Genomic DNA, 13,344 nt, shown 5'->3' on the forward strand with positions numbered 1-13,344 from the left:
CCTACTTGGTCCACAAACGTCTCAATTACCAGTAATGCCCCCACTGGCTGAGATGAACTGTCCCGTGAGCCAGCGACTCTTTTCGGAAGCCAGGAACAACACCACATCCGCGATATCCTCGACCGTGCCCAGGCGAACCTCGGCTCTGGTCAACGGCACGAGATTGGCATGAATGATCTCCGCCACCGGTGGTGGAATTCCATCCGTCGGCACCGGGCCAGGAGCGACAGTGTTGATCGTGAGCCCATGGCTACGGCCGAGCTGGAAGAGCATACCGTCAGCGAAGTACGATATCAGCAATGCACGTACGTAGATGAAGGATTCCACGAAGGGCTTTCTGTACTTACTTCCATGGCCAGCGAATATGTCAGAGCATCGTTCGCAGCCTTGGCGGCGCCGTACAGCGCAATAGGCCCGATCCCCATCTTGGAAGCAATGGAGCCGATGTTGATGACCCGGCCACCACGACGCATCACAGGCACCGCAGCCTGGACCATGAACAAGGCCGAAAAGACATTGGCCGCAAACGCTGCGGTGACGTCTTCGCTGCTCGCCTGCAGCGCCCCTGCGGGAGGGCCACCGCCTGCATTATTCACTGTATCGCATCGTCAGCCAGCCGAAACAGCCATTTGGGTTTGACACAGTATGGTTCGGCCATACGAAGAGATTAGGGACACAATTCCACCATACCCAAGATATCCAGCTTGTCAACGCCCAAGCCCTTCAAGGCCTGCTCTACCAAGCTCTTGGCTCCATCCTGCGTCGAGACGTCCGCTCTGACCACTGCGACCTTGACTCCATATTCGGTTTGGAGGCGCTCTGCCACGGCAGCAGCCCGAGGGGCCGTGGCCTCGGAGACGTAGTTGAGCACGACGGCGGCACCTTGTCGCGCGAGGGCGGATGCGATGCCGGCGCCAATACCGTTCTCCTTGCCAGACCCGGTGATAATGGCGACTTTGCCGGCCAGGGAGAGTGAGTCTGGGGACGAGGCCGCCATTGCGAGATGCGGGAGGCCCTTAATGCTAGATGGAAAGGCTGATCAAAGTGACTGCTGTTGCTTCACATTCACAACGGACACTTGATAACAAGGGCGGCCCTAAGAACAGAATGGAGGATGTCGAGTGTAGTGGTCCTACACAAGTCCGTAGCAAAAGAGAAATTTGCACAGCAGCCCACCTCCCTCTTTATATGCCCGATGTCCCCAAACCTGGGGCCCTTGGTACTTAGTTCTGTCTCTTTGCACCCTTTTCCATCCCTCGAACCTCCGGTTCCGTAGTCAGTGGAATCATGATGGCCCCCATCAATCTTGTCCAATCAGAACCCTGGCCTCCACAAGCCTTATCCGAAAACGGAAAAAAGAGACCCCTGTCGTGCATGGTTCATTGTCGTGGCACCGAAACATATGATTGGTTCTGGGATCACAAAACATACTTCTGTGCGAGTAGTAGTAGTCCGGGAGATGCGAGGCGCACAGAAAAGGGTCCATGGATACCTACGAGTATGAGTAGGTAGTCTAAGTGCTCTGTGCGAGTCGGGCCAGATTCCCCACCCCTTGGTTTTGATGGACACTGGACTGCTCTGTTTGGGTAGGATCGCTATCGCCCCTGACACCGGAGATACTTATAAAATCGCTCTTGATAGACGTACTCGATTCGTGGTGGTCAAAACTCTTTCGAGACATGTCTGTATGTGATTCCTTATGTTTTCTCGGCCAGCACTCCTCTTATTCTCTCCGCTGACTCCAGGTATTGCTGGTTGCTGATTCTTCCGTGAGTCATTAAAGGGCATTGACATCTTCAGCCTGATTGACAAAGGTGAAGTTGATTTTTGTTGGAAAAGCCCTGGTGGGAGGGATCATGGCTCGAGTCGTCCGTGGAGTTTGAGGCGCGAGACACATCTTCCATGTCCATCACTCCGAAGCAGAATCGAACTTGGGACTGGTAAAGTTTTGGTCTTCATGAGAGACGCCAGGCTGGTAATTACTAGTAGGTGATGGAGCGTTGTCGTAAAGAAAGACGGCTAATTTGATGGCGAGTCCGGGCGGTCGTCCAGTTCGAGGACAGAGGTAGATGTAGAGATCGTGCAGGACGTCGAGGCGTTGAGGACACAATAAATACAAGTGCGATGGTACTATAGGCATAGTTTTGGAGATATGACATAAGGCCTACCAGTGTGTCGGCAAGACACGAACTGCATGCACCTCATTCCTAAGAGTAGTGTTTTTGCAAGTGATGAGGGTTGGATTATTGCACGGTAGTACTATCGCAAGGTCCGACCTCGACGGTATCAAAAGTACATACAATCTTTGGCTGCTAATCAACGGAAGTCAGCAGGCACGACCGGGCTAAGGCCGGGTGCCAAAACAGATGGCGCGGCCCCCCTCAGAACCAACCACCCGGGTGAGAAGGAGCCTTACCTAGGTAGGTAGGCTAGAGTGGCTGTTCGACGCCTGGAGCCATTGCCAAGCCCCATGTCCACGCCGCTTTAGTCCCTCATTCGACAAACATCAAGAATTATTGGTGCTCGAACATGTTCGTCAATCGCCGTTCATTATTGCCTATTAAACAAGGGTTCAAAACGACGCCTCGGTCTCCTTATCATGCGCTGAACTCTGCGTATCTTCTCACACTGCTTGAATACGAGGGTACATATGACACATCCGCCGCGTTCGTTAGCGGACGCGCACCAGCACAATGAACTTGGATGAAAGTGTTCAACGGTCTCAACCCGTGCCCGTGTGCCAGAGATGCCGAAATCGCAAACAGAAATGCGATTCCGATACAAATGGCTGCAAGCCTTGCGTGGTAAGAGCGCGACTCATCTCCCTATCAGAAACACATGGCTTCTGCTAACCCGCCCAAAGCAGTCAGGAAATGAGTGCTATGTTGAGGATCCCGATACAGGCAGAACAGTCCCTAGAGCGTGAGGCTGCCGGGACCTATGCTTTTGACCCCAACAACTGACCGAGGCGCCAGATATGTCCAGCGACTGGAGGAACATGCCCAGAAGCTCCGTGAGGCTCTCAAAAAGTTGTCCAGCGATCCTCCGCCTAAAGACGCCTCAACGCCGGTGAACCACCCCGAACGAAAGCGACAAAATCCCCCGGTCTCAAACAGACGCTATCTCGGCACCTCTTCTGGAATCGCCTTCATCGAGTACGCCATTACCTTCGCAAAGACACGTCACATCCTTGATGGTTCGCGGGGTCTCGCGTCCCAACCCAACAGTCAAGCCCACACGGATTCAAAACGCCTGATTGATATTCTGTCTCCAACTCCCGCGCATGCCAACTTAGACCGCGAGACGGTATCGAGGTTATTCGACTATTTTTCTGTCACACAGTGGTTCTACAGAATCCTGACGCGCGAACAGTTTGACTTTCATCTATCTCGCTTTTTCTCAGATACGCCGAATGAGTATCCCGAATCCGGCATTGTCATTCACGCAATCTCGGCCATTTCCACATTCTATCTAGGCGCTATGGAGGGGAATGCCATGGCGTCGAATCTCGCAGAGATGCAATACGAACGAGCTCTGCACTTGCTTCCGAACATTCTGCCCTACCGCACCATCGGGACTCTCCAGATCATACTGCTTGTCCTCCTCTATTCCTTGGTCAACCCCCAGAAATCTGTCACTTGGCATCTACTGGGTGCTGCCTTACGCCTTGCAACTTTCCTTCGTCTTCATGAAGACAACCTCACACCAGCGGCGACAGACAGTGCTAAAGATGCGAGTGCTCGGCGGGATTTGTTCTGGTCGCTGTACAGCATTGACCGAGCCGTGGGGAATACCTTGGGTCGGCCCACAGCATTACAGGATGTAGATATCCGCACACCCTTTCCCGAGATTACTCCAGCTAGTCTACACGACTCCTCTTCGGCGCTCAATGCCGCAGCTGCCAACCACTGCTTTTTACTCCGAAGGTTACAAAGTGAGGCAGCCGATGTGCTCTACCAGAAGACCAGACCAATGCCAGCTGATTGGCACAACAATATCCAGAGACGGCTTGATGCGTGGCTGGTTGAGGCGCCCTTGTCACAATCTTCGCCTCAAATGGAGGATTGGATTAACCATGCTTATCACAACTTGACCATGTTCATTTATCGGCCATCCTTGATCAGTTCAAGTTCTTTTGAAGGAGCATACCAACGATCCTTTGCCTCAGCCTCGAATGTTCTGAAGCTCTACGCGAAGATGCATTCACGTAATGCTATCGATTGCACTTGGATGGCATTCCACTGGCTCTTCCTCGCCGCAGTCACGCATCTCTTCTGTATATGGACCAGTCCCGAAATCAGGGCCATCGCCGACTGGAAAGAAATTAACGAGGATTTGCAGAGGACACGCATGGTACTCTCAGCTATGGCGGAACACTGGCGGTATGGCAAAAAGATTCTCGACATTTACTGTCAACTCTGTGAAGGCACTATTCGCCTTTTTGTACAGCTGATTCCAATCACTGGGATCGAACAAGACCATGATCAACAAGCAACCGGGCAAGTAAGTTGGCCCGGGAATTCTGCGCGGGAAGCAGGAATCGATGCAGCATTCCCAGCTCCTCTGCCCATGCACGCATCTATCGACCAAACCAGCACTTTCCAGTTTGATGATACCCTCATGAACGATGACCTAGGGCATTGGTTGGATCAACCCATCATTGGGGATGGTACAGAGAACGGCGCTGCCATGCTCTACTCGAACTTGGATTCTATGGGAAACGAGTTGGACCCATGGTTCTATCGAATGTGAAGTCCGCGCTATCAGTAAATTCAACTTGAGGGGTTGCAGCTCCTATCAATTTTTTTGGACTAGCTATTTGAGCTTTTCGCTCGCTCAAGATTTCTGCTCGACCAGTCTGTGGTTAGACTGCACCTTGTCCTGCAGTTGATGCTTCTTCACGAGCAGACTTGCTAGTAAGGCTACCGACAGCACGACTGTCAGCTGTATGTGGACATGCCGCATGGCCCTCGAGAACAAGTCAACGGCCTGAGATCTTTGAGGCTCAGGAAGTTCTCGCACAAGCCCAACCACCTGTGACGCCGGCATACCGTTGAAGTGGACATCGGCCAGGCCCTGAAAGAACACGAGGCCCGAAATGCTGATGCCCAGGGCGGATCCCATGGAGCGCAAGAAGACGTAAGCAGCGGTTGACGACGCCAGAACATCAGGAGCGGTCTCAGTCTCGTCGCCAAAGGACGCATGTATTGGGATCAGAAGCGAGTTGAAGTTAGGCCCGAGACCAAGACCAGTAAGAATCAGGAATGCAATCTGTGTAGCTTTACCGGAAGACTGGAGGAAATGAGCGTCAGCAAAAGTCCCACGTTTGCGTATCCAGGGTCTCAACTCCCTCACCTGATTGAGCATGATCGTGAGACCGGATCCGACAGCCGATACTACGAATCCACCCCAAACCAATGCTTGATATCTATGGTGACACATTCAGGTTAGTGATCTTGCGATGCAGAATATCATCTCATTCGGGGCAATTGGGGGCTCACTTTCTGGTCCAGGTAATCAGATATCCACTGGCAGTGCTGGCAATGGTGAGAGAAATCACCAATGGAAGTATGTTTACACCAGCCGCCGAAGCGCTCTGGCATTTGACGGCTTGGAAATACAACGGCGTGTAATATGCAATGCCAGAGTAGGCCACAGCATGCAAAAGTGAAGCCGCGTAAGCCCCGATTCTGGTTCGGTGTGCAAACAGACTCAGAGGGACAATGGGCGTCGGTACTTTGGCTTCGATGAACGGGAGTGCCACAAAGCCGAGGCCGCCCAGTACCAGGAAAGCAATCTGGCGGGTTGAGGACCATGCTGCGCCTTGTTGAGCCCACTGCAGAGCCAAGAGGATAAGAGTCGTTGCACCGGCAGTCACTGTGATGCCCAAATAATCAAGCTTGCGAATGGCTTCGGAAAGCCTTACCCGTGGGTGCGTCATGTGGAGGAACAACATGATCACCAGGAAGGCCAGCACTGAGGCAGGGACGTTGATGAAGAAACACCATCTCCACGAAACCTTGTCAGCGAAAACGCCGCCCAGGACTGGGCCAACAGCGCTGGCCACAGCCCATGTTGCCCCGATCAAGCCTTGGTATTTGCCCCGGTCTCTGGAACACACCATGTGTCAGTCAGTTGTGCAGCCTCAAAGGTTCCAAATAACATCGGATATGGTGACACTTACTTTGTGCTTACTAGATCACCGATGAGGATATAGACCAAGGTTATAATCCCACCAGCACCGACACCTTGCACGACCCTGGCGGCGATGAGGACTGTCATGCTGTTTGCGCAACCGCACAAGACACTTCCAAGCAGAAACACGGATATTGCACAAAGCAGAGTCCATTTTCGGCCAAAGAAACCGCCTGCCTGTGTGAAGAGAGGCAAAACAGCAAACTGGGCCAGAGCAAATGCAGATCCGACCCAAGTATAGCCGCTGCCTGAGGAGCCGAGATCGGCCGCGATGTACGGTAGAGCGCCTGTGACGATGGTCTGGTCGAGTGCCGAGATGAAGAGCGACAAGAACATGCCAACTAAAATGAGGAACCGACGGACTGAAGATTGTGAGGTTGTTCTTGGAGTCTCGTGGCCATCAACGTGAGTGGCGCAGGTCGAGGTCTTCACGGGAACGTCGCCAGAGAGACCACCCTTCAAATTCATGTCCGTATCTACCGCTGCTTCTTGGCCGTCACCGTCTGCGCCAAACTGGGTGCCGGGTTGGTGAGGCGAGCTCATGGTCGAGAACGACGTTCTTTGTCCTTGACGGACTGCTGCACTCGGTCCATCTCGCAGCTCTGTTGGATCATATCTGAACCATCCACACAGCTGCGATCTCATGTGGTGGACGCCCTCTTTGGCAAATTCGTGGTCCATGGTGTACTCATCACGCAACCGAAATGTTGACAGATGCCTACAGTATTCATCTCATATGTGCAGACAAGACGGCAAGGGCTCTCATATACACTTCCGCATCTCTTGTCAACAACGTTACGGCTGCGTTCATGATAGTGTGGAATGGTGGCGAAGGAGCGATCGTCGGCCACCCTTCGGCGGTCTCACGCGACTTGATGACATATCTTCCAATATTCAAAAGCCTTCCTGAAGAAAGCATACTTAGCACATTCTCACGAGGCATATTTCGTGCTGGAGCCCGAGCGAACAGACGGCTGTATGACTAGGCGCTCATGTATCGCAGGGCTCCCAAGCCAGGACACGTCGGCGAAAAGGCGTTGCTGCCTCGAGTTTGTCGACCCGATCGGGTGGGCCACACTCAAGGCCTGGTCTTTACCGGCGAAGGCGCGATCCTACGGATGGGACTACTGCGGTGTTCGATTATCACCTTCCAACCGCATAAACGGTGGGACAGATGTGCATATTGGACTCGGCTTCATATTCAACAGTGTATTTGTTTTGTCAACTCTGCAGACCCAAATCCATTTGTAGACTAACATTCCTAGTTCCAAGACCCGGCGCTCTTGTGAGATCACGAAGTCTTATGGTGTACCACCTTAGTTATTTCATTCATCACGATAGCCATCAGAAGATGGGCTTTCACGCACACGACACGGCTGTTGCGACATCTTATAATGACTTCCAATCGAACGCTTTCTCCCATGCTGCAGCGACTCGATAGATCATCTCCTCCTGGAACATTCCTCCAACAATTTGCATCCCAACAGGCAACTTGATGCTGTCATCGTCTTCAGCGGAACAATAGCCGATAGGTAAGCTTAGGGCTGGATGACCACTGGCATTGAAACAGACCGTGTTTACCGCAACACCACGACTCTTAGCCATTTGCTCTGCAGGTCCAGCATCCCTCGCCGCGTGCCGATTTGCAACGTATGGCGTTGTGGGCGTGATGAGGACATCAACCTGGCTCAAAGCCGCGTCATATTCATCCCGCAACCTTCGATACAAGTTCATGGCCTTACCGTAGAGGGCGGGGTGCTTTGACCAGACATAGAGACCCGACATGAGGGAGAACTTGGACGTCGAGAACATCTTGTCAAATTTGTCCTGGGTCAAAGGACTCATCTTCTCGGTCAGCCCTGTCATGTACAGTGCCCTCCGACCGCACGCTTTTCCGAGATAGCCCTGTTGCGAGGCTGTGGGTCGCAACGCGCAGTTGACAATATGCCCGGCCTGGGTATGCAAAGGCACACTGATCGGAAGAACCTCTGCCCCAAGGCTCTTGAACCGCTCCGCGGCATCCAACACCTTCTGTTTGACTCTGGGATCTATGACCGCGAAATCAAACCCTTCCTGAAGGATGCCAATCCTAAGCCCCGCAACACCCTTTTCCAGGGAATCCGAATAGTTGGGAAGATCTGCGGGCAGCGGTGCGGCGTATTGTCGATCATCGATGTCATCCCTGCCAGCAATAGCTTGGAGGACTTTGGCGTTCAGGGCCACTGTCTGGGTCATCGGACCAGCAGTGTCGTGGACTGGGTCATGGGTCATGATGCCTGTCCATGGTACCAGACCCCAGGTTGGTTTCATGCCCACAATGCCGCAGTAGCTGGCTGGAAACCGGATCGAACCTCCCTGGTCTCCACCGATGCCGGCATCTACTTTCGCCGCGCCTACCAGATGACCGCATCCGCTCGACGAGCCACCGGCCGTGTAGCCCTCGGCGTAGGGGTTTTCGACCGGTCCTGTAGCTGCAGAGAAGGACGAGGCACACAGCGACAGATTCTCGCAGACAGCTTTCCCTTCGATGGTGCCGCCAGCTTTCAGTATCCGTCGCACCACCGTGGCGTCCGTGTCGGGGATGTAGTCGGTGAAGACATCTGTGCCTACGAGCATGGGCACATCCTTGACGGCAATGTTGTCCTTGAGCGCGAACGTGACGCCAGACAGAATGGCTGAGTCGTCCTTGTCGCCCTCGATCCTCACTTTCCACGCCCAGGCATTCCCGGGATTCTCTTCCGGAGTTGGTCGATGGACATCTTGTCGAGGATATTGATCCGTGTCGGTATTGGGCACGTAGTCTGGCAGAGCATTGACCACATCAATAGATTCCTGCACTGAGGCGATGATGTCGTGCCATTGAGACACGTCGCTTTCGGGTAAGGAAAGGTTGAGGCTTCCGACTATGTCGACCACATCTTGGGCGGTGATTTGTGCCTTGTTGGCCTCTGAGGCTGCTGCCAGTGTTGCCATGGTTAGGTCTCAGTTGAATGCTTTGGCTTGCAATGGCAAACACCGAGCCCCTTTGGCTTTTAGCTGATGGTCGTTTTCAGGTTTGGGATATCTTGTAGCAACGTTCTCATACGGTTATGGTCCAATCTGATCGGGCGTCACGAGTACCTGCACTTTATTTTGGCCAGTACGACAACTCCATGTCAATAGAATCCCAGGGGCATACACGATCGGCTCGGGCTTACTATGTTAATGTTATATCCCAAATCCATTGTCAAGCTTGCAAGTTGCCCCGTTATATGGACCTTGAGTGGGCCAGTAAAGCTGCTGCTTTGGAAGTACGGAATAGAAGGAATGTTTCACCAAGCTAGGCAGGGTCCAGCGACGACGGCTGACTTACCTGATCAGTCGGATCAGAAGAGATAGAAATAGTATAGGGCCTACAAAACTTATGGGAATGATGATGTTCGGCGAGTACAACGCTTTGGTCCCGCGACCCACGACGCCAGCTAGTCCGGCAATACTGCGAGTTCAACCTAGGTTGCTCCGGGCGTACAGCGAGCACTACGATTAGCGGAGTTGCAAGCCATAGATCCCTTATCTGTAGTTCAGGTCCCCCACTGTTAGGTTCTGACTCTTCTGTCCGGGGATTGCGCTATTCTCCGCCGAGTTCGCGTTGTCTCCGATGCTTACCTGCTGTGCTATCAGTTGGTAGCCTGGGTAGTATTACGGCAGAAACGAGCTCCTCTTTGGCGCCCTAGCGCTCGGACAGACATTATTGTCTCCTCTCTTCATGCTCTTGAAGATACAGGGCTGCTGAAGTAAGTCAATCTTAGCTTCGATGGCAATGGGATCGTCCTCGACGTCAATGTCGGTGACAGGGTCATCACGCATCAAGATCGTTGCTCTCGAGGCCCAATTTGGCCCAATTCCAGAATTCGACGGCTTCAATGGGGAATACGACATCACAATTTACGATCAGACCCCGCGCGACGATGTGAAAGTACTGAATGAGAGAATCCGCGATGCGGATATCGCAATCATCACGACCATGCCTCTGGCGGCGGCCACATTGTCCGCCGAGGTCACACCAAGATTACGCGCCATCATGATCATGGCAGCCGGGACAGACCACGTCGACTTGGAATACTGCCGAAACCGTGGAATCCGCGTGTTAAACAGTCCCAGGGCGAACACCACAACTGTTGCGGAGCACGCCATCGCCTTGTATTTCGCAACCAGGAGGTGCATAGTGCAGACGCATATCCGGACGGTCGATGACCAATGGCCAAAGAAGCGGACGCTGCTGAGCTCACTGCGAGATAGAGACAACAACCTGCCACTCGGAGTGAAGGACGAGGTTGTAGGAATCATCGGCTATGGTGGTGTCGGTAAGTTCTGATGAGCATATCTCCCACATTTCAGCCAACATCCTTTTGAGTGCATCATACCTGATGAAAGAAATTTGGCATCGTGTAGGTAAACACATCGCGAAGCTCTGCCTTGCCCTTGGAATGACCGTTCTGATTGCCGACCGCAAAACAAGCAGTACGCAACAAACAACGCCATCTGCCAGCGGCTCCGATGGCATGTCCAGATCTTCATTCGCGGACATCTTAGCCAAATGTACCGTGATCTTTGTAGCCATACCTAGATTGCCAACCACACTCGACACGATCTCCGAGGCAGAGCTGGCCCAGATGAATTCACGTGCGGTGCTCATCAACGTCAGTCGTGGAGGTATCGTCAACGAGAACGACTTGTTGAGTGCGCTACGAACCCGCCAGATTGCCGGTGCTGCGACGGATGTATTCGTGACTGAGCCGGCGTCGACGGAGAATTCGGTGCTCCTGAAGGCCCTCGCGGACGAGTCCGCGAGAGAAGACGGCGAAAAGCTACCGCTGGTGGTGACGCCGCACACGGCGTGGTATAGCGAAGTCACGATGGAAAATCTCGTTCAAGATGTGAAAGACAATGTCATCGGCTGGAGTCGTGGCGTTTTACCGCCGGAGAATCTCATAGTATGAAATGATATGTCAAGCATCTCCGTGCTAGGGTACGCGCCGTTCGTCGATGACCGTGAGCGCGACGTTCAGCAAAGAGGAAATCGCCATGCACCGCCTTGTGTCTCGTCCTGACTCATAGGTACCTGGTGATTGGCAACCCTCCATTAACCAATTGCTTTATTCGTACAGACTTACAATGCTTACCTCAGCCCGGCTTCAATCAAAATGACCCTGGCAAGCCCAGGACTCGTAGTGTCTGACCGGAGCTTATCGCAGGGCTCAAAGAAGCATTGGAGTTGAAGCAATTGCGGTTTGTAATGTCCGGTTGATCCCCGATTACCATCGGCCCGGGAGCGATGATCTGCTTGTTACACCACGGTGGACCAGCGGCCCTGAGGCTGAACGCACCACCACTTACTGTAGCTGCGCGTGCAGCCAGCCTTGCCGGGGACAAATGGTACTGGTATTCTGTAATAGGTTGCACTCCACTCGATGTGGCTCTCGACCGAATATGCTAAACAATTGACGATAGTTTCCGCACGTGGCTCAATCTCCCTTCGAGTCATTGTCAAGGAAGTTGGTCGGGATTTCTGTTCTTTGGCTTGATCTTGTCTATCAGGAAGCGAATTACAACTCGACGTGTTTCCAGGCCTCGAGTATTACAATGGCAGCCGCAGCAATGGGCAAACGCCTCGCAGGCAAGACAATCCTCATTACCGGTGCCTCATCTGGGATCGGACGCAGCGTGGCCTTCGAATTTGCACGAACATCACCTCAAGACCTCAAACTCATCCTGACTGCCCGGAGAATTGACCAACTCAAGGCAATTGCGGCCGAAATAGAAAACGAGGTTGGCTCGGGTGTCAAGGTCCTTCCCGTTCAACTCGATGTCAGCAAGAGCAGCCAAGTTGCAGGTTTCGTCGACCGATTGCCTGCCGACTTCAGAGAGATTGATGTTCTCGTCAACAATGCGTACGTACAGAACCTCACTTGCTGTTCGAATTTGGCCAATGTCTTTCCTGTGGCACAATATGGCTCCATGCTCGTGGGGTGTCTGCTGACACATGAACTTTCCACAGTGGCCTCGTCAGGGGCGTTGCCAAAGCCCCAGAGATCGCGGAGGACGACATCGAGGTCATGTTTGCAACCAACGTCACCGGTCTAATCAACATGACCCAGGCCGTCTTGCCGCTCATGAAGGCACGAGGCGAAAGTGGTGCCGGCGACATAATCAACATTGGCAGCATTGCCGGCCGAGAGCCTTATGTCGGAGGTAGTATCTACTGTGCGACAAAAGCGGCTGTCAGATCATTCACAGAGGCTCTGAGGAAGGAGTTGATCGCGACGAGAATCAGGGTCATTGAGGTTGACCCAGGCCAAGTCGAGACGGTGAGTGACGAGGCGATCCTTTCCTCTCCCCCGGCGCGACCGACCCGTCACGAACGAGTTCATTCTAATGCCCTCCGCAGGAATTCTCCGTCGTTCGATTTTACGGTGACAAGTCCAAGGCCGATGCTGTTTATTCGTGAGTAACACCCACGTTCACTCCGTACATCATGTGAACCGAACCCCGTAGCTAAATACTAGTGCAGCGGCTGTGAACCTCTGACGCCCGAAGATATTGCTGAGGTTGTTGTCTTTACTGCTGGCCGGCGTGAAAATGTGGTCATTGCCGACACTTTGATCTTTCCAAATCATCAGGTACGATGGAGCCCTGTCCAGCACGTGTCAGTGCGCAAGTGAGCCTCAACTAATGTAACAACAGGCCGCTGCAACTATCATGCATCGCAAGGCATAAAAAGAGGGAATCGCGACAATAGTGGCAACAGGCGGCGACTTATCGAGGGGGAATGAGGCTGATAAGTCAGCTGTCACGGGCATGTGCAATGTGACCGGTCAACAGGATTGTATAGAGTGAACGAACTGGCACAGACTCCGCACGTCTCGAAGGCGTAGATGGCCTTGCTGAATCCGAAACTTAAAATCCCTCGCACGATCAGAAGATCAAGGTGCTACTGTACGAGCAGTGGAATTCTAGATACGATGCATTCATTCAATCAGTCAAAACAGACAGCTAATCCATCTGTACGACGAGAACAGTGAGTTCACCGTTCGGCAACATTCCCTCCCGATGTACGTTCAGCAGGTATGTATGTGATTCACAAATGCAGTCCTGCCACCTCCATCCAAA

At 53.0% G+C, this 13,344-nt stretch overlaps 6 protein-coding genes across 6 annotated transcripts; 3 read left to right on the plus strand and 3 right to left on the minus strand.

The window, feature by feature from the left end:
* Positions 1 to 21: 21 nt before the first annotated feature.
* A1O1_07590 (uncharacterized protein) lies at positions 22 to 997 on the minus strand (the record flags this gene model as incomplete). Its single annotated transcript, XM_007728457.1, has 3 exons — positions 22 to 261; positions 348 to 595; positions 691 to 997. The coding sequence occupies 3 exons, from the start codon at positions 995 to 997 to the stop codon at positions 22 to 24; spliced, it is 795 nt and encodes a 264-aa protein (XP_007726647.1).
* Positions 998 to 2,746: 1,749 nt separating this feature from the next.
* On the plus strand, positions 2,747 to 4,752 carry A1O1_07591 (uncharacterized protein; the record flags this gene model as incomplete). The annotated part of the gene is made up of 2 exons (XM_007728458.1): positions 2,747 to 2,922; positions 2,976 to 4,752. The coding sequence occupies 2 exons, from the start codon at positions 2,747 to 2,749 to the stop codon at positions 4,750 to 4,752; spliced, it is 1,953 nt and encodes a 650-aa protein (XP_007726648.1).
* An 84-nt stretch (positions 4,753 to 4,836) lies between these two features.
* On the minus strand, positions 4,837 to 6,738 carry A1O1_07592 (uncharacterized protein; the record flags this gene model as incomplete). The annotated part of the gene is made up of 4 exons (XM_007728459.1): positions 4,837 to 5,292; positions 5,356 to 5,428; positions 5,502 to 6,110; positions 6,185 to 6,738. The coding sequence occupies 4 exons, from the start codon at positions 6,736 to 6,738 to the stop codon at positions 4,837 to 4,839; spliced, it is 1,692 nt and encodes a 563-aa protein (XP_007726649.1).
* Positions 6,739 to 7,584: 846 nt separating this feature from the next.
* Positions 7,585 to 9,168, minus strand: A1O1_07593 (uncharacterized protein; the record flags this gene model as incomplete). Its single annotated transcript, XM_007728460.1, has 1 exon — positions 7,585 to 9,168. The coding sequence occupies one exon, from the start codon at positions 9,166 to 9,168 to the stop codon at positions 7,585 to 7,587; it is 1,584 nt and encodes a 527-aa protein (XP_007726650.1).
* Positions 9,169 to 10,015: 847 nt separating this feature from the next.
* On the plus strand, positions 10,016 to 11,174 carry A1O1_07594 (uncharacterized protein; the record flags this gene model as incomplete). Its single annotated transcript, XM_007728461.1, has 2 exons — positions 10,016 to 10,538; positions 10,627 to 11,174. 2 exons carry the CDS (start codon positions 10,016 to 10,018, stop codon positions 11,172 to 11,174), a joined length of 1,071 nt encoding a protein of 356 aa, XP_007726651.1.
* A 658-nt stretch (positions 11,175 to 11,832) lies between these two features.
* Positions 11,833 to 12,896, plus strand: A1O1_07595 (uncharacterized protein; the record flags this gene model as incomplete). Its single annotated transcript, XM_007728462.1, has 4 exons — positions 11,833 to 12,125; positions 12,233 to 12,542; positions 12,623 to 12,678; positions 12,746 to 12,896. The coding sequence occupies 4 exons, from the start codon at positions 11,833 to 11,835 to the stop codon at positions 12,894 to 12,896; spliced, it is 810 nt and encodes a 269-aa protein (XP_007726652.1).
* Positions 12,897 to 13,344: the final 448 nt, after the last annotated feature.

The sequence above is a fragment of the Capronia coronata genome (genome assembly GCF_000585585.1).
Source record: "Capronia coronata CBS 617.96 chromosome Unknown acBCG-supercont1.7, whole genome shotgun sequence".
NCBI lineage: Eukaryota > Fungi > Ascomycota > Eurotiomycetes > Chaetothyriales > Herpotrichiellaceae > Capronia > Capronia coronata.